A 20,941-nucleotide genomic window follows, 5' to 3' on the forward strand; every position below is an offset into this window, starting at 1 on the left:
AAACTATCTTATTAATTGACCGTAGAATTTATCCTTTTTACATAAAATAAAACATCAATTACAAAAAAATTAGAGACCCTCATATATTATTGAGTATATATAATTGGTTCAGAGTATAAAGAACCGATCCCAACCCAATTATTAATCGGAATACAAACAACAGAAACAGAACCAACAAACTGGTCCGGGCGGTTCGATTCTATCGGATAAACCCGACCCATTGACAGCTCTGATCTAACCATTGGAAAACAGAGACAAAAAGAAAGGACAATAGGCCGCATGTGGCGCACACGTGCAACATCAGTGAAGCTTAATTTAAAACCTGTTTACGAAACACGAAGGAAACTGTAGTAGGAATGGAAGAATAGATTCACTAGGAAAAAATTAAAAAAAAAAAAAAAAAAAGAAAGAAGAAAAAGAAGAGAGAAAATCTTCTCTCTCTGAAAATTCTATCCTCCAGACTCCAGTCATTCTCACTTTTTTTTTTTCTGCAAAGCAGCAGCAGTTGGAGCAGAAACAGAAGCAACTGCATTCTTAGTTCTTACACATTCTCTTGTTTAAGGTTCCCTTTTTGGGAAACCAAAGCCACTGCCATTCTCTCTGTGTCTCTCCCTCTGCTGTTGTTGTCTGTCTTATTCTTATTTCGCTCTTCTCTTCCATGAAAAACGCAGAAAAAGAAGCTCAGGAAAATGGGTGAAGAGCCTTTGGACAGAGAAGTTGAACAGGTTTCATATTTTCTCTATACATTTTCAAAATCCATATAACAATACCCATCTCTTTATTTTTCTTTTTTTTTCTTTTCAAGTTTAACATTATTATCTTACTCTTTCTTTTTTCTTTTTTTTTTTTTTTTCTGAATTACCCAGTGAATTTAACATTATTATATTTATGACAAATTTTTTCTCTGTTTCTCTAGCCTGTATCCTGTAGGTACTGTTTCATGGCTCAATTCTTTTTTCTTTCCTGCGTTATTTTCGTTTAACTGAAAATGTGGTTTGGATTTAGTCTCTATTATTCCTCCTCTTTCTTCAAGTCTTTCATAACATTCCTACTGGTTGTTTTGTTCATGTTTTTATTATTTTTATTTTTTTTGTATAAATGTTTTGAAATTTGTAATTTAGATGAAGCTCACAGGTGGCAATTACAAGGTTCTGCTCTAACGTCTGAAACATATGTTTACTTTCTCGTTTTTCTGTTTTCGTTTTTTTTCCTTGTTAGTTTTGGGTTCTGGTGTCTGGCAATTTACGTTCAGGTGGATGTTCAGTGAAGTTGGCGCCTCTGGTTTTGATTTTATGTTTAATCGATCGACTACTATTTGCACATCTCTGTACTAATCGCGTTACTCTTTTGCTGTCATTTTGTATATCTGAAGGCATTCATTTCTTCTCAGACAGTAGGCAATGGGTTTGGCATTCATTTCTTCTCAGACAGTAGGCAATGGGTTTACACTTCTAACATACTCTTTCTTCTGAGTGGTACCAACACTGGGTAATTAATGTTCCTGTTAAGTCAAAGTTACCTGTGTTGGTCTTACAATCAAAAAATTTTCTGCGTTTAACTTTGATTTCTGTATGAAAAGTGGTTTTCTATTTTTGGGTTTCAAAGTTATAAATTTAGAGTGTGAATTCACGTTAGAGAGGCTTAATGGAATTCAGTGAATTCCATTTGCTGGATATTTTGAATTAGGAAATGGCCATGCACTGTTCTGCTAAGGTCGTGCCATTGGAAGCATTCTTTTCCTCCCCATAATTCACAGCAAAAGTTCATCATCTAGAGCTGGTACATTATCTTTTCTAGAATTACATCATGTCTTCATATTAATGTGTGATGATGGGATTTAGAATATGATGTAGCCATCCATAATGTTTAATTTAGGTAATGGTTTGGCATTTTCTTTTTCCTGCCTTATGCAACTATAACAACCTTGAGAACAAGAAGCAGAGCACTTTCCATATGCTTGTATATTCATATGATGTGTTATCCTGTGTTTAGTTTTTCTGTTTTACTGATGCTTATTGTTTGCTTCTATTTATTATAGATGTTTTGTATCCAACTGAATCTTTGTGTATCTTGCAAAGGCAATTGTGGCTTTAAAGAAGGGTGCACATCTTCTGAAGTACGGACGTAGAGGGAAGCCAAAGTTCTGTCCTTTCAGGCTATCCACGGTAGGCTCCTTATGTGGTATACAGTTTTCTGATGACAGTAAATACCTGATACAGTTTGTGTTATCTGAGATTTCTTGTTGATAAGTGATCTTCACCCAACATAAGTTAATTGCCTGTCAGGCTGTTATTGCACTTTCTATGTAAGGTCAATATAGGAGCTTGTGATTGTAGTACCCATGAGAAGCTTCTGCCGTAATAACAAAAGCAAAAACAATAGCAACTTTTTCGATTTTAAAGAACTATTGTTGTTTGTGATGGCCTGGATTAAACTGGTGGTGAGGTGCTACAATGCCACTCCATTTACTTATAAGCTGATATTAGGTGGTCCTCTCCTTTCAAATTGAATAAACCATAATTTAATTACTTAATAGATTTTCCATCACCATTCTTTTAAAATAAATCTAATGCTTTGGTAGTCTCGACACTAAAATGTAGAACCTTTTGACTGCTTAAGTCAATTCATCTCAACAAGGAATTATCTCAACTATTCGGTGTTGGCAGATGAATCCTGTTTCATCATTCCATTCTGTCGGGTCACTACATTTTGTATAACAAAGACTCTACTCAAGTTGATCACAAAACACAAATAAATTGATCCACTGACAGTGGGGGCACTGTGCCTAGAGATGCATCTTAGGGGCTGTGCCCTTCTCCATCAGCTAATGCTGTGTAATGTACCAATAATTTGATATGTTCTCTATTATTGTTTTTTTTTTCCTTATTCTATTTATCAAATCCTTTTTTCTTAATTATTTTTGATAAAAAACTATAATAGGATACTGCTGAAAGTAATGATCAGATATATATGACCTTTTCTCCGTCACCAACTTCACATCCATGAATTGTGTGAAGGATGCACACCATTCATTAGGAATATACAAGATTGGGACCTTCCTGGTCGGTGCCTATTTGGGTTGTTATTCAGATGGCGTGTTGAAAATAAATTTGAGTCCACATTGATGATTTTGAAAAGAAACTGCAATGTGTTGCATGGTTTCCTTGAACTTAAGCCATAACTGATATGCTTTCCAAATCAATGATTTATGTATTGTGACAGCAGCCTACCTAAAAAGTTGTGAATTGGATGTGGTTTCTTTGTGTTTATATTTTGGGCAAATCTGTGTTTCTGCTTATGTACTCCTTTTCCTTTGTCTGATATAACTTACTCTTTCTCAATATCAGAAAAGAGAAAAAATTCCCTAGAGATACAAGCTGCCTTCAATAATTTGTTAGATGAGTAAACATTATTGTTCAAATATGTGTACTTCTTTTCATAAATATTCTAAATTTACGAAACTTAGTATAGCTTATCTATTTATTCAAGTACATAGTATCTTCTATTTTCTTTCTTCTTTCTTTCATTTTCTTTTCCCTTCAAGTCAGCATTGTAAGAGCATTGGTTGGCTTGTAAATTCAAAAAATTGAATATTTTGAGCCAAGTTCATGTTCTATCTACTGACATATAACATGTGTGTTATGTAATAAACAAAAGAGTTGAGGATTTTGTTGGTTTCAGCACATAAATTATCATAACTTTTAAGCTCATATAGGGACACAACATGTGAAACGTCTCTAGTTTTAAAAGTGGGAAGTGCATACATGGAGCACAAGAGGATCCTAGAGCTTGAGGTGTGAGGTGCAAGTTATGGCACACACCTGAACTAGGTGAGCTGACACTTTTGAAAAATCAAAAGAAAAACTTAAATATGAAGTTATATCAAAATCTATTTCTAGGAGAAATAAAATATTCTAGAAATTTTATTAACTAAAGCATCATGATATTGACATAAAGGTTGTAGCCGAAGTCCCATATAGGTTAAACTTTTTAAATTCTAAACAACATAGGTAGAACCTAAAATATAGTAAATTATCTAAATTCAAGGTTTATTTATCAATACATAATATTAAGCCAGGTGAGGTGTACTTGGGTTCAGGCAAGGTGCACCCAAGAAAGTGAGCCCCACCTGTGAGCATAGGCTTTTGGAACCTCTTGCGTAAGATGAATCTAGAGATGGAAGAATCTGAAAGATTTTTTTTAAGAAATTTATTAAGATAGAAGAGTGGAGGGAATGGATCCTACCCCTCAAGGGAAGCAATACAAGAGAGCACAAGTTCCTGAAGGACACCAAAAGAAAACATAATATCAAGTAGAGCACAAGGGGTGCCTTTATTTGGCCTTGAAGATCAATGAACTGATTCCACTTAAATGAGTTGCCTCTCTCTTCTTTAGCTTTATGACCCTTCTTTTTCATCCTCACTGTTATAAAACCTTGGTCCATCTGGACAACCTCTACTTCACTATTATGAGGACCCTCTTTTTTTTTGATGAATATTATCAGGACTGTCATTAATCTTTGCCTATCTTTTTATTAAGCTATTTCTCTTTTGGTGCAGAAAATTTTATAATCAACTGTTTCTGACATAATTTGTCATGAGTTTCAGGATGAAAAACTTTTAATTTGGTATTCTGGAAAGGAGGAAAAACAATTAAGGTTGACCTCAGTTACAAAGATTATTCCTGGCCAGAGAACTGTAAGTAAACATTGATACTTTAAAAATGATGTTTAAACCAATTTCCAATTTACCTTTTCTAGCTATTGATCATACTGCCTTAACATGTTGGATATTTCCACATGTTGTAGGTAAATTTTCTGAGACAACCCCAACCAGAGAAAGAATCCCAGTCCTTTTCTCTTGTCTATGCAAATGGTGAACGCTCACTGGATCTGGTAATAATTTCCTTTTGGTTTCTATTTATGTTAGATCTTTATAATACCTTATTTTAACCCATTTCTTCAGTTCTAACAGTGGCATTACTATTTTTCTTTCTTTCTCTTTTACTTAGGTATGCAAAGACAAGGAGCAGGCAGACTCTTGGTTTGTGGGCTTGAGAGCATTGATATCTAGGTCCCATCATTATGGAAGTTTGTGTACTTTGAGGAATCGTCCAGGAGCACAAACCTGTGCCAACAGTCCTGTTGGTTATAGCCGGCGAAGGAATAGTCTTGGACTGGAGGATTCATCTAAATATTCTCAGGTTCTAAGAGAGCACATTATATACCTATCATTTTCCTATTGTGGAAGCTTTTGCATTGTTATAGCTGAGAAGTGCATTTATGTTTTATACATTCTGTAACTGTACATTTAGCATATGTCTTGTTTTTTTTTTTTGGGGGGGGGGTGTTCCTGGCATATGGGAGGTTTTATGTGGGAGATATCCTTGGTGAAAAATCAACCTGTTGTAATTGAATCATCATAATCATCCAATACAAGACCTTTTCTTGTGTCCACCTAGAAGAATAACATTGATCTGGTTACAATGGTGTGTATTCCCCCTTCAATAATGTTAATATGCATTTCACCATATAGATACTTTTTTCAGGTATATGATAGGAAGGATTGATTGAACACTGGGGTTCCTTTCCTATCATCCTATGCATGTTGTATGTGCTTCACTGTTATGGTATCTATATCATAATTAATAACTATGATTTGTAAAATGGCATTTCTGTAATTCTCCATTTGCTAATGTTAAAATGCATTTCACCATATAGATGCTTTTTTCAGGTATTTGATAGGAGGGATGATGTGCTGATAATAACTTCTATACATTCTAATTATAAAGTTTTACCTTAAAAGAGATGTTGGTGTGTACTCCCATTTTACTTCTTGTATTGTAAATTACTATTGATAACATCCTTGCTGCATGGTTTTACATTCTGAAGGTTCGCAGCTTATGTGGGAGTCCTCCACGGTCACTTGCAGAGAGGTGTTTTTCAGATGGCTTATCACACTCTTCTGAGGGCTTTTATTCATCCGAACCACGATCTTTATTAAGCATCAGGACTGCAATGGATTTTATAGTTCCACATTTGTCATATATGGAGCCAAATGATCTCAAGGAGAAGAGAAGAGCTAATGCTGGCACAGGATATCGAGTGAATTTGCCTTATGGTGTCAGAACCCATTCTCAATGTTTTCCATCAACTGACAATACTGAAGTTCTGAGGGATGTCTTGATGTGGGGTGAAGGGATAGAGGGAGGAACTTTAGGTGGTAGGAGTGACAGGTTTGGTAACCCTAATGGTACAAAATTTGATGCTTTATTGCCCAAGTTACTGGAATCAACCATGATGTTAGATGTAAGCAAGATTTCTTTGGGAGGACAGCATGCTGCAATAGTTACCAAACAGGGGGAAGTTTTCTGCTGGGGTGAGGGCAATAGAGGGAAGCTAGGCCATAAAATTAACATGGACATATCTGAACCAAAAATTGTTGACTCGCTTAAGGGCATCCATGTAGAATCAGTCGCCTGTGGTGAACATCACACATGTGCTGTAACACTTTATGGTGAACTTTATACATGGGGTGACAACAGTTATGGTATTGGTCTCATAGGTGATGGAAACAATGCGAGTCAGTGGTTGCCCTGTAAACTTTCTGGCCCTTTAGGTGGTACACATATATCAAGTGTTGCATGTGGAGATTGGCATACTGCAGTTCTATCCTCCTCTGGCCAGTTATTTACATATGGTGATGGAACATTTGGGGTTCTTGGGCATGGGAACCATCAAAGTGTTTCCCAACCCAAAGAAGTAGAATCGCTGAAAGGGTTAAGAGTAAAGTCAGTTGCATGTGGACCATGGCATACAGCTGCTGTTGTGGATGTCACCACTGGTCCTTTCAAGATAAGTTCTTCCACTGGGAAATTATTTACATGGGGAGATGGAGACAAAGGAAGGCTTGGACATCTTGATAGAGAAAGGAAGCTTGTACCAACATGTGTATCACGTCTTATGGCTTATGATTTTGTTCAAGTGTCCTGTGGAAGGATGCTGACAGTTGCACTCACAGACACAGGTATGGTGTGGACAATGGGCAGTACAGTGCATGGGCAATTGGGGAATCCATATGCTGGAGACAAATCAATCAATATTGTGGAAGGCAAGCTTAAAGGGGAGTGTGTTAAAGAGATCTCATCAGGCTCCTATCATGTAGCTGTCTTGACATCAAGAGGCAGTGTTTATACATGGGGAAAGGGTGCAAATGGGCGATTAGGGTTAGGTGATATTGAAGATAGAAACTCTCCTACTTTAGTAGAGGCCTTAAGAGATAGACAAGTATTGAGTGTTGCCTGCGGATCAAGTTTTACAGCTGCAATTTGTTTACACAAATCTATCTTTAGTAGTGATCAATCAACCTGCAGTTCCTGCAAGGTGGCCTTTGGGTTTACCAGGAAAAAACACAACTGTTATAATTGTGGATTTTCATTTTGCCGCACATGTAGCAGCAAGAAGGTTATGAATGCATCATTGGCGCCGAATAAAAGCAAGCCATTCAGGGTTTGTGATCCATGCTTCAATAGATTGCAATGTATCACACAGTCAGATAGACTAAAAAAGATGGAAAGCCCAGGCCCAAGACAACCCTTGACACCACGCAAGGTATTCTCTGACTTGAAAATAGGGAGGGGAGAGGCAAAAATTACACGGGGTTCTCTATTTTCTCCCAGACTAAATAATAATGAGGAAACCAAATGCAATGAAGGGCAGGTCTTAATCAAGCAATTGGGAAGTCAGCTTCATCAGGATCCTACTTTTCCTTCATCAACTGGACCACCAAGATGGGGACAGGTCCCATGCCCTGCATTATTTAGCACATATGAAACAGAAAATTCTATGGCATTACTTCCACATTCAGGAAATCAATTATCTTCTGTTCCTCCAGCATATATACAAGAGATTCCCCAGCAATCAAAATCCATAACCGGTGCTGGTATGAATGTGGAGAGAGGTTTATCTGAGTCAGATAAATTTCTTATAGAAGAAGTTCGGCGGTTAAGAGCTGAGGTAACTTGTTCACCGTTTTCGCTGTGAAAATTCTTGCTGAGAGATTATTTATGGTATTTCTGTGTGACTCTCCTCTCTCTCTCATACATATAGACACATCTGTAACTGAATGCACTTTCTCTTTGACTCCCTCCATGCCATTTTAGAATCTTCAACTTGCTCCAAATTGTTAACAAAGAAATAAAAAAGAAGATGCAAGGTCTATAGTCAAAACAAAAGGATGATAAGGATTCCATGACCTTTATAACTTTGTTTTGGGGATTGCAACTCTAGTTGTATTTGTTTACTCCTATGGGTGTGGGTAAATTATCCACAAAATTGTAAGCTTAAGTTTTATATAATGCTTAATAACATTTACCTTTGCTGATAGAAAAGGTGATTTTTGTAATAAAAAAGAGATCTATAATCCGATCTGTCCATTCTACATTGAGCTGATGACCAGGAAATCAGTTTGCCCACTGTTTTTTCCATACATCCTCAATTTGACAACCTTTGTTCTGAAAAAATTCTTAGTTCCTCTCTTGCCATAATATCCAAAACACTGTTCCTGGAATCATTTGCCAAATGACTTTCCTTTTTTTGCTCAAGCTCTGGAGGTGCCATCCTTTAGAACCTTCAGTTGCTAATTCTTGACATATTTGTTGGTTCTCTTTGTTGACTTAGCATTGACATAATTCAACTTAGTTTTCATTGAGAATTGTCATTAAAGTACTAAATTTAGTGGTAATCACAACTAGAAAATATAACCAGATGAAAAAGAATGGTCAAATGAAAGATGTAGGACCAGAATACAGGGTATAGGAAGGAGAAGGGGTGTGGAGATTTGTGCTAGAGAGATCTTTTGGGTTTATTGACTCCCTTCCTCCAAGAAGATTTGATTGAACAGAGTATATAGTTATGAGTGGTGAAACAATAGTATCCTGATAATTTTATTACTGTTGACTCAAGGACCTGGTTTAGGTTTTAAATATTCTATATAGATTTTTGTGAGAGTGAGAATTTGTCATCCTCCTTTTATATCTTATTGTGACATTCTGATCTCTTTATTAAGTTTTTAATTTAGTTTGACTCAAGGATCAAAATTTTTGATATGATACGCTCCATATCTGGCGTATAGTATCGTATATTTTGGTTCCCATACACCTGTTTATAGGTGTTTTCGGGAACCCATTCTTTTTTTTTTTAAATAATATATAGAACTATATTTAAAACTAAAACTTGAAAAACTAAGAAAAAGGGGGGGGGGGAGGTGTTCGTTCAAAGTGTCAATACACAGAGGTGTATCGATACTTAAAACCATAGTTTGACTTTTCATCTTCACTACAACATCACTGAATTAATGTAGATATCCTTCAGACCATCTTTGAGTCAAATGAAAAATCCTCCATATTATATATTCCCAAATGACATGACCTTTATTGCAAACCTATAGTTTCAGTTGCTTTAATTTCTTTCTTGGGGCCTGTTCTGATTTTTGTACAAATCTCGTTGAAAAATGTCTCATGCAATTGACTTCTGGAGCTACTTTGGACTGAAATGATGGGTTGTTGGATGCTTCTTGGAGGTATTACCTTGGTAGATCTGTACTGCCCAAGGATTCTAAGCTTAGGACAGAAAGTGAGAAATACAGAGTGATAGTCAAGGTAAAGGGGCGACTAGCATGAGTAGACTTCCACCCCTTAAGTGTCCTATCTTTATTAAAGGGTTCTGATACATAAACTATGAAATATCCCTCTAGGACTATAGCGAAGTAGAAGTAGGGAAAAGATGATAACTAATATAGTGAGATAAGCTATGTACAACTCTTTTCTTGCTCCCCCACAAATTGATGTGGTGGAAACATCGCTTTGGTTGAAAAAGTATTAATAATTATTTTGGATAATGTAGGACTTGTATGATCTGAGGCTGGAGTGGTAACAAAATATTATGTTTAATTTTTTTTTCAATTTTCTGAAATTTATTTTTAAAATTTTAGCATTTCTTTTGCATTTTTGCGCCTTGCTTCAAAAAGGCGCGCGCCTCGGGTGCAAATTGGCCCCTGTGCCTTTTTTGCACCTTGTGCTTTTAAAAAACTGGTGTAGATTGGAGACCTACTTGAAGACAAGGTCTGCTATTAGAGACTAGTTGCAAGACTGTCATATTTTATGCCTCACACATCTTGACATATCATATGCTATGATTAAAGTTAGCCAGTAAATGCATCAATCGTAAGTTGCAAATCTTGAAGCAACTAAAAGAATTTTTTTCTTATTTGAGGGGAACTCCCAAAAAAAGTGTTCAGAGATTATTGACTGCTATAGTGAGTTCCTGACATCTCATATTTTTTAGTCACTTTCATATTTCTCCTTTATTCTTCTCCTCTCTTTTTTCTTTTTTTTTTTTTCTATATTCTCTACTACTATAATTCTAAATTAAATATACTAGGAGATTAAACATGTTTGAATTAGAGCTTAGCAACTTGTAGAACAGAAGACAAAATCAGCCCATTTGTAAGCTTAATATCATCTTTCCCAATAATAGGAGCAAGAGACCTATTATCTATAGACACCTTATCTCTACCTGAGATAACTGATATGAATGAAATGAAGTAGAGAGACTTGAAAAATAATCAGATGCGCCTGAGCCTGAATTAATGAGCCATAGAGTCGTAGAATTACCCTTAGCAAAAGATAAAATTTGTAGTGGCATGTTTACTTTAGTTGGTGTTGGCGATTACGGTAGAAGGCTGTAAAGATGAAGAACTAGGAACAGGCGAACTACTTGTAGCACTATTCTCTAATTGGAATAAATACCTTCTGTGTTTCTCAACCTCAGTTCTAGCTACTGCTAAGGTATCTAACAATGGAAGACAAGGAGGAGCAAAAGTGGTGGTGCCTAGGAATCTACTATGTAGATGCTATATTTGTGCTCTCCTTCTTAGAATTATTCTTCAAGTCTGGTTGGAGTTTCCAAAATTTTTTCTTCTTTTTTTTTTGTGTCTAGATTTCTTATAGTAATCACATATTTCTTTCTCTTTAGTTCTGCTACCCTTTTGAGTCACCTATTGTATTTTCAATTTAGCTGTGAATGGAGTAGTATGACCTAGAGTCAATGCCTATAGCATATTGTCTCACATTCTTTTCACCATGATCAAGAAAATAAGTCTACGAAAGAGTCACATTGTCTCCAGTAAGGATGTATTGGTGTGTAAAGTCATACTCTAAATTAAGGTTAGCTAAGAATTTAAAACCCAATTCCTCTCTACAAGCTTATTGTAGGTAGCTGCATCCGTAGGACTTTCCCAAACTACAATTTCCAAGAGAGTGATATCTTACCACAGTGTTTTTAGGGTAGAAGAATACATCCCCTTGTGTTAAATTGTTCACTTCAGGTTCAACTATTAAGCATGGTGACATTTAATGATTTAATACCTAGGAGTATCAAGTATGTCTCTGCCATACTTTCCTAATCTCCTTGGCAGCTCTCATCCATAGGAAATTTCAACTAAGGTGGGGTTGCATGGAATTAAATAATCAAGACATTACCATTAGATTCTCTTACATCCCTCTCACATGCTTTATATCATGAAGATTTGGCTCTTCCTCAGATCCTGTACACACCCTCTGAAATACAGACGTAAGGCTAAGATCATTCCAAATAATTTTTTTTTTCCATCAAACTTCATAGTGGTCACTTGATTACTTATTGTATCCCCAAGATGTCTAGAGCTACCTACCCCAGGGATTGACATCCTGCTTGAGATCTCCCTCTAAATGAGTACATTACTCTTTTCAAAATATAATTTTATGCAAGAACAAATCAAAAACAAAAAGAAATAAAATTTCCAAGGGCCAAATCTTAGAAAAAACTACAACCCTACAGCATGGATGTAGGGAACCACCCCTCTTGGGATAAGGAGAAATTGGAGAACAAGAATCCCTTCACTCCAGAGGCCCTAGAGCTTCTTCCAAAGGCTGCCTCTAACTCTAGAATGCCAATTCAATATTGGAAAAACTGATTGAATGCAGATTCTCTTCTAGATTATTACTGAAAATTTTCTCAGTTGATGGTTTTGGGGAAAATTCTGACAAACCTGTCTTGATCATGATGATCCTAAAACTGTCTGAGTTACACCTGAGATGGAGTTGAATACAGCAAGATCTCACTGTTCTGGTTGTGCAGTTGGCCAATGTGTTTACCGAAGGAGTTAAAAAGTCTACATTGCAGCATACTCTTGGCAAGCTGGGCATGATTAACATCTATGCTCAGTTTCACGGGGACTGTTGAGAGATTGTTAATTGCTTTATTTCTGTAGTTGGTTGCTTTATTTTTTTTTTATTTATTGTTGTTTTCTATTCTTATTTAGTGAATTGTGTGGCCGGGGTTATTCCGTTTACTGCCATATAGGATCTCATATATAGGTGAACTAGAGGTTGACACTTTCTCTATTCTTCTTCTCTCTCTTGATATCTTCTCTTCTCTATTCTGTCTTTGCTACCTTACCTTTGAAACATATATATATATATATATATATATATATATATATATATATAGAATTCTAATATGAATATACTAGAAGATTAAACAAATAAAAGGAACTTTTTCATGGACACTTGAGGCTAGAATCATTCATGGATGCAGACTGGTCTGGTTTAGTTGATGATCAATTTTTTATGTCAGTTTACTGTACATTTGTTGGTCGGAACCTTGCTTTGTGTTGGAGGAAAAAAATGTTGGCATTGGGTTTGGTGTTGAGGTAGAGTATAGGGCAATGACGCATTGGGACTTGAGAGTTGTTGTGGCTAATGATTCTTCATAGAGAATTGAGTATGAAGGATTGGTTCAGTTGCATTGTGACAACCAAACAACCATTAACAGTATGCATAATCCAGTCTAGCATGATAGGGTTTATCGACATTTTATAAGTGTTAAAAGTTACCTTTGGAAAAGTGTTGTATTTTTTCCCCTTTTGTGAAATTACAAAGTGAACTAGCAGATGTTCTCACAAAAGGACAAAAGGAGTTCTTAAACGCAAATTTGATGTGTTACTAGCCATGCTTAACACCTATCTTAGCTTGAAGGGGAGTTTTGAGTTATTTGGATTATATACGATTATTTTTTTTTCTTTTTTATTGTGGTGGCACTATAGTCATTACACCTTATATTATAAATCCAAATTTAGACTGGATTGTCACCATACTGGCTGGAATATGGAACTTCTGTTAAAAGATTGCACCAACCTGAGAGACTTCTATAATTGTCAAGGATCAAAGAGGTATCATATCAGATAGTTTGGATATAGACATACTTTGGAAATGAATGGATGTGGATGAAAGATATGAAAGCGCTTGGATACAGTAGGGAAATGCATACAAGTCATATGAATACATTAATAACACTAAATCTGAATCTTGTATAAATACATGTACACGTTATACAATAATTATCACTATATTTCAGTTTTTTATAATTATATCTTTAAAATTTTACAAGTTTTTGTGAAAACTTATTTAGTATTTTTATATAAATAATACTGCCTTTTCAAACAATAAATATGTTTTCATTTTTAACATATGATTGTTTTATTTTGAAAGTAACTATAAAATTAAACATATAAATCATTTAAGGTGGATAACATAAATTATTTTCACAAAATTTTCCATTTATTAAATTTTTTGGGAAAGTTAAATCTTAAATTATTTTTTCAGTTTTTATAATTATAATGTTCATTTTTATTGATTTTTGGGAAAACTTATTTATTTAATATTTTTATATAAATAATTACTTTTTTCAAATAATAAATATATTTTCATTTTTATAATTATAATTTTCAAATTTTTATTAAAGTCCAAAGACAATCCAAAAGCGGTCAATATACAAAGTCGTGAAACCAAGAATCGGTATGTTTCCGTATCAGTGTGTATCAAACCGTATCCATTGATACAGCATGATATGGAGGTGTATCATACTGATATGCATGACTTGTGCAATACAAACCCAGTTGTGGTGTATCCTGTATCCATGTTCATGGATACGGATACGATATGCCGCATATTTGGGAGTATCATATTGATACTTTAATCCTTGATTGCAAGTATAGAACAGGGTACAGGACTGATGGAATTGGTTCTGATGTTGTTTACAGATGCTATAATTGGGTTGGTTCTATGTTGTCATTGAAATCAAGAAATTTTCAAAAGTTAAAAAATAATTAGTTTTTAATTTATACATGTAATAAATTTATATAAATACAAAATGTTGAATTTATTTATTATGAACTTTTCATACAATTTTATATAATATCTATATAAATACATTATTATATATATTATATATACATAGAACAAATTTTGATCAGATTGGATGTTGGATTAGGTTTCAGTTCGGAGTATTGGAGTCTGTTGACAGCCTTACCAATAATTATCATATCAATTAGATAATTTGTGTATGGTATAATAAGCTTGTTTAACAAATGGTCATATCAATTCAGATCTGGTTTTGTATATTCCTGGTCATACTTCTTTTCTATTTCGTGCTTTTGTTATGAAATTTAATACGTTTATTTTACTTATTTCAGTGACCTATTGATGTTTATGAAGATTTCTTCCTTTGTTAGGCTAAGACCCTGGAAAAGCAATGTCAAATGAAAAGTGAGAAACTTGAAGAATGTGAACAAAGGCTTGCGGAAACATGGTCTCTGGCAAGGGATGAAGCTGCTAAATGTAAAGCAGCAAAGGAAGTTATAAGAGCCTTGACAACAAGGGTAATCTTCTTTTATTATAAAATTCTTATTCTGGGATGCATCCTATCCTGGTTTAACACATAATGAAAATAAACAAAGGAAAAAAAGAATATCAGAAAATAAGGGAAAAGACGTCAGGGACGTTTATGTGGTTTCCTCGTATTCTAATCATTTAATGGGTTAAAAGGAAAAGGAGACAAAGATAAAAGCAGAAATAAGTGAAATAACCCTTAGAACTATATATATATATAGGCCAGAAGTGCAGAAAAAAGGCCATTACCCAATGTTGGCCCCAGCTATGTGCTCTCATATGCTGCAAGCCCGAACCAAGATTTTACCATTTTACCATTATACCGAGCCAAGATTCTAAATCTAAAGTTAGCATAATAAATGTTATCAATTTACAATAGAATTAAAAAAAAATACTCTTGATGAATGAGCGTAACAACTACTGCTTAGTGCTTATTGTTTACTATAGTTTATAAAATATATTTGGATCTTGTCTAATTGTATGGTGGCATCCATCTTCATTGCACAAAGTTACATGTGTTTGACATGACTTTGAGAAGCCTGGCATGCTTTACATTTTTATGAGAAAATTATTAATAGATCTCTTTTACAGACAGGAAAGTTGTTCCTTCAACTACTGGAATGCAATCTTATGTCAGTGATTGGCCCCATTTCCTGGAGGCAAAATTGTGGATCCCATGCACCACAATAAATAATGAAAACTTAATAATTCCATATTTGCATCACATATACATTCCTAAAATGGCATCCTCATTCTATAGAGCTGAAACATAGTAAAGCACTTGAAGGAAAACTAAAAGATGCAGAAAATCAAAATTAGTAGGTTAGGATATTTCGAGTACAAAATAGATTTTTCTTGATTGATTTACTTGTAACATTTATTCTATCCCAGTCTTATCCAACAGTTCATATTATCTTTCAATGCCCATTATTCATCCGATACATGTTTATACTCTATAGATTTGTGTATGAACTCAAACATTTTGAAATTTACGCATCCTCTCAGTCATACAGACATTTATAGTTGTTAAACCCCAGAGACCAAAGGCAAGATCAACAAAAAATCTCAAGTAGTTAGTCCATACATATTTTTCTTGGTTGATTTACTTGTGACATTTATTCAATAGTATATATCATCCTCAATGCCCATTATTCACTGGATACATGTATATAGATTTGTATATGAACTCAAACATTTTGAAATTTACCCATTGTCTCAGTAATACACACATAGTGTCAAACTCCAGAGACCAAGGGCAAGACCAACAAAAAACTCTCAGGAGGCTAGTTCATACAATGAAAAATAAAACATAGTACCAACCAAAATCCAAACTCACATCATTCTGTTGGAAGAACCCCCCTTCCTCTCCACTGATCGCTGGCCATGTCATCTCCAGATAATTGGCTATGAGAAGTTGACTTTGAATGTCAAGGGTCTAGCTTTATGATTGAAAGGGAAAAGATTCCAAGAACCAGAGGACCCACCTTATATCTACCCAATAGCAACCTAAGGTTGTACCTCAACATGAATGCAACAAAATCTTATCAATCTGAGGTCCTGTAAGATGGTCATAATCTCTGGTCTAGTTCAATTTAACATAAACAGAGTAAGATAATGTCACCATGAAAATTTATGAAAGCCCTCCCAATACCCATACCATGTACAATTTTATCTATTTACATAAAACTTTCTTTGTGAGACTATCCTTATTACTGTTTCGGTGTATATTTATGGACTTATGGATTCTAGAAGGGTTCCTAAAATGTATTCTAGTAATCTAATTTAGGTTATCTGGATCCCTTTCCCTGGCTGCAACTTTTCTCATGAAGAGAGGAAGAAATGACAAACATGTTTAGCCCTTTCAGGATGCCACCAAAGGTGGTCTGTGAACGAATCCTTTTCTTGTGTATCACTTGTTAAAGACAACAGGTGCAGCAAACATGACCTCTATGTGGATCTGTTTATGTTTATGTTTATAATTTGTATCTTTTATTTCAGGTGTGCCATTGTTGAATAAAAAAGACCATTTGTTATAATCAACCTAATTTTACAACTTTTCTGTCAGGCAAAGTTGTTTGGTAGTTTGGTTCTAATCAGTGGGTGTAAGGTTAAGAAGAAAAAGTGAAGTGAGATGAGAGCTAGATATATGTAAATTAGAACTGAAGGCCATTACTCAGTGTTGGTCCCAGACATCTGGGGTCGTGGGAGGGGTTGACTGAAATACAAACCTAAGCTTTGGCATTTTTGCACCAAGTGGCTGCTCCCAGACTTGAGCCTGCATTCTCATGTTTGTCATCGTGAGATTTTACCATTATGCCAAGCAATGGCCCCGATATGTAACAAGTAGAACCATCATTTCCAAATGAAGACTTCAGAGCTTTTTTCCCCAATGTATGGGCAATAGCTTAACCATCCATTCGGTGTCTTTATCCATCTAATATTTAAAACAAATCGACAATATTTTTTAAATTGAATGAACTGGGCAATGCCTAATTAGACCCATTCAGGAAAAGTCTTTGTATTATTTTCTCTTCCTTTTTTCTCAAAACAAAAAAAAGAAATAAAGAATATAAGCTGTCTCAACAATCATCTGTCCATTGTTATCTCTGCTTTATTGTTTCCACCAATTTTGCATTTCTGAATTCATGCCTTTTGTCATAACCTGATGTTGCTAAAATCATTTTTCAGTGATTTTGCAGACAATCTCAACTTGAATTTTTCCAAGGCTTGTTTGAAATAATCCTGTAGTGCAACTTTGCTTCCTGTCAAGTGTCAACCCCATGACAAGCCAGACGAATGGTCAATTAAATAAAATGATGGATCAGCTTGATTTGGTTTGTCAATGGCTTGGAAGGGTTGATTGAGGAATTGATTATCTTTTTCAAAATCTGGGACATTTCCACATGTTATGATAACAGATATGATAACTCTGGGTTCTCTTCTATATTACTATTTACCTGGATCTCTATGTAGAGATAAACCAACTTCTTTTTGAGCTAGATATTGCATTGGAGCACTGTTATACTACTGTTAACCTGGATCTGTAGACAAATAAAATTCTAATTAGGCAAGATGATATAATTTTAGGTACTTTGAGTTGATCTGGTCTTAAAACTACCATAAATCATGCGTCATATTTACTTGCTATCTCTAACTCTGAGCTGTCAATGAAGCAAGGTTTAAAATGTCGATGTCGATGGAAATGCTGCTTACCAAAATATAGGACATATGTTGGAAATGTCGGAAATGTCGAGGGGAAATATTGTAAAAATTAGATACATTGTGGAAATATTATGAGATATGTGGAAATATGCAAAGATATTTTGTAAAATGATAAAAGAAGCATCAGTACATATTTCTAGACTATTATCTTATTCCCAACCATTATATAAAGCTAAGAAACTAAGATCAATAACAAATTAGTAAATGATGATTTACTGATTTCTTATGCATTTTGATGTTTTTACAAGGTTATCTGATATTTTATTTTCTTATTTTTAATTCTGATTTATTATAAATTCTAATATATTTATTTCACACTAGTAAATAGAAATACATTTATTCTGATTTTTTAAATATTAAAGTTATAGTACATTATGTTTTATTATAAATTTAATAAACTGATTCTCCTTTTTGTAGTATTAAGATTATGATAAGTTCTGATTTCTTATAAAACTTAATGAATTTATTATGATATTTAATACTAAATTTATAATAAATTATGATTTAGTATAAAATTTATAAAATTTATTCTGATTTTTTATATTCAATGTAGAAAATGGTTTATTATAAAATTTAATAAACATTTTCTGATTTTAATAAATATTTTAAAAATATTAACTAGTTAATATTTTATTACTTGAAAAATATTTTATGTTTTATATTATAAAGTAATTAATTTATTCTTTTGTTTTTATATTTTGTTAATTCTTTTTATAAATATTTTATTTGAAATATTAAGTAGAAATTATTAATAGAATAATCTATATAATATACTGTATTATACTAATATAATATACTAATATATTATATTTTTAATGTACATTAGTCGACATAATAGGAAAAACTGTATTTTTTGGTTATTTAGACCAATTTGGTCAACATTTCTGACCAGCATAATGTAATTTTTATATTACCATCCACTTTCATGTCGGTGAGCCTCGACATCGACATATGTCGGGCGACATTAGCGACATTTGGCGACATTTGAAACCATGCAATGAAGTCAGAGCTTGTCTGTCAATTAATGTCCTCATTTTTATTTACAATTCATTTGGTGGGGAATTTGATACATACTAGTACAATTGAGATATTGCATTATTTCCCCAACTTATTATATGGTGCATACCTTATATTGACATATTACAAATCTTCTAACATTTTTCTCTATTGTACAGCTACATACCATGTCAGAGAAACTTTCAGTTGTAAGAGAAGTAAATATAATCCCTGTAGTAGTTGATGGAGTTGATATGAATCTTCCACGTACGCCACCCATCCATGCTGAGAGTACTGACCTAATTGTTTCCTCTGGGTTGCCCCCTGAAGTTGGAGAACTTGCAGAAACCTGTCGGTCACCTGATCCATTTTGTAATGCATTATCTAGTACTCACGAAAGAGATCTATGTCCTACTCGCACTAGATCTGGAGCTAACTCTTTACCAAGGACAGATTCCAGACGAAATGCTACGAAACAATTGAAAAATGAATGGGTAGAGCAAGATGAACCTGGTGTATATATCACATTCATGATTTTGCCAAGTGGACTCAAGGGACTGAAGAGAGTGAGATTTAGGTAATTTTAAATTGAGGAAATCATTTCATCCTAATTAGTAATTACAAATCCATTCACATGCATCAGGAGCGTAAATAGATTGTATTTAACAGCTCTACCATATTGATTTTCTGAGGTCTACTTTTTCAATTAAAAATTCTTATGACCCTTGAAACCCACTGCATCGAACTAATATATTGTCATGGTTGGTGCTCTGCAGTCGGAAACGGTTTAGCCAGAAGGAAGCTGAGCAGTGGTGGGAAGAGAATCAGCTAAGAGTATATCAGAAGTATCAAGTTGAAGGATACATCAGCCCAGGCAAGAACTAAACTGACAACTGATGTTTCCCCACTCCTTGTTCTCCTTGAGTATGCCATGCCCCCGTATTGGGTCATACCAAACAGCCTCAACTTGCTCATCTGCAATGAGTATTTCTAAAGCTAATCGATATGATACATGTTTGCCTTATACTTAAATTACGGGATTGTTGAGCGAAGAGGCTGTTTCTTTATTGCTTAAGAAAAAGCTCTTATGGTCTCTCTTCCACCTTGAAGTTAGGTGGACAATTTTTCATTAGATGCAAGTGGAGAGACTGTGCAGAGGATTCTCTTTCTTTACATGTATTTATGTATGCATCAATGCCTGCGCATTTTGGAGGCCTTTTTTCTGTGTTTTTTATTTTTATTTTTTATTTTGTATTTATATATGCATCTGCGCTTGGGCATTTTGGATGCCTAGCCTATTTTCCAGTGTATATTTTATATTAATAAGGAATCTCTCTCTCTCTCTCTCTCTCTCTACACAACAGCTTGGAATTTTGGATACAGCATACAAATGAAACGAATTAAAGAGTTCCATTTTGTTTGTGTCAACCCATTAAACTTCGGGACTCTGTTGTCCCAATCAAACAAATATCCTCAAAACTATCAAGCCGCCAAGGATCTGAATTTTATCAAAATCTTGGCTGAAAACTGTCATTGGGCTGGATCATTGTAGTAATACTTTTTTTTTTTTTGTTTCTTCGGGAGGAAGCAGAACATTCAATACAGTACAACAGGCTGAAAACTGTCATTGGGCAGGATTATTGTAGTTATACTTTCATTCAATACAGTACAGGTCCCAAAAACTCGGAGCAGAAAGGTATCCTAATTCGGGAATGAAACCCAGGAGCCAATCTTGCCCACCAAAATACTGATCAACTCATTCATCTCCCTGCACTTGTTGAAGAGCTTCATATTCCTCGGTCCAGATTGTATCAACGACAGCTAGGGGATTTACCCTCCAAACACATTTTCCTCTTGCTCAAACAGGTAAGGACCAGGCTGACAGAAGCTCCAACATTGATTTAGGCATTACCCAGCCCGAGCCAGCAGTTCAGTAAGGCTGTCAGTGGACTGGGTT

At 34.6% G+C, this 20,941-nt stretch overlaps 1 protein-coding gene across 2 annotated transcripts; it reads left to right on the forward strand.

Moving 5' to 3' along the window:
* Window positions 1-347: 347 nt before the first annotated feature.
* Window positions 348-20,345, forward strand: LOC148855494 (Regulator of chromosome condensation (RCC1) family with FYVE zinc finger domain-containing protein). 2 transcript variants are annotated; one of them, XM_088982469.1, is made up of 10 exons: window positions 372-725; window positions 1,391-1,779; window positions 2,079-2,165; window positions 4,608-4,697; window positions 4,808-4,894; window positions 5,011-5,202; window positions 5,891-8,014; window positions 14,610-14,756; window positions 19,164-19,561; window positions 19,761-20,345. In XM_088982469.1, the coding sequence occupies exons 7-10, from the start codon at window positions 6,017-6,019 to the stop codon at window positions 19,867-19,869; spliced, it is 2,652 nt and encodes an 883-aa protein (XP_088838595.1). In that variant the 5' UTR covers window positions 372-725; window positions 1,391-1,779; window positions 2,079-2,165; window positions 4,608-4,697; window positions 4,808-4,894; window positions 5,011-5,202; window positions 5,891-6,016; the 3' UTR covers window positions 19,870-20,345. The 2 variants fall into 2 exon arrangements, with proteins under 2 accessions (XP_088838594.1, XP_088838595.1); XM_088982468.1 differs by lacking the exon at window positions 1,391-1,779 and having other exon boundaries at window positions 348-725.
* The last annotated feature ends 596 nt before the right edge of the window (window positions 20,346-20,941 follow it).

This window comes from Nelumbo lutea, chromosome 4 (genome assembly GCF_056320005.1).
Source record: "Nelumbo lutea isolate HS-2025 chromosome 4, American lotus-T2T, whole genome shotgun sequence".
In the NCBI taxonomy this organism is placed as follows: Eukaryota; Viridiplantae; Streptophyta; class Magnoliopsida; order Proteales; family Nelumbonaceae; genus Nelumbo; species Nelumbo lutea.

Coding starts and splice junctions, on each gene's coding strand:
- LOC148855494 (XM_088982468.1), top strand. CDS start 690: ATGGGTGAAGAGCCTTTGGACAGAGAAGTTGAACAG. Junction 726..2,078: donor TGGACAGAGAAGTTGAACAG/GTTTCATATTTT, acceptor TATCTTGCAAAG/GCAATTGTGGCTTTAAAGAA. Junction 2,166..4,607: donor GTCCTTTCAGGCTATCCACG/GTAGGCTCCTTA, acceptor CATGAGTTTCAG/GATGAAAAACTTTTAATTTG.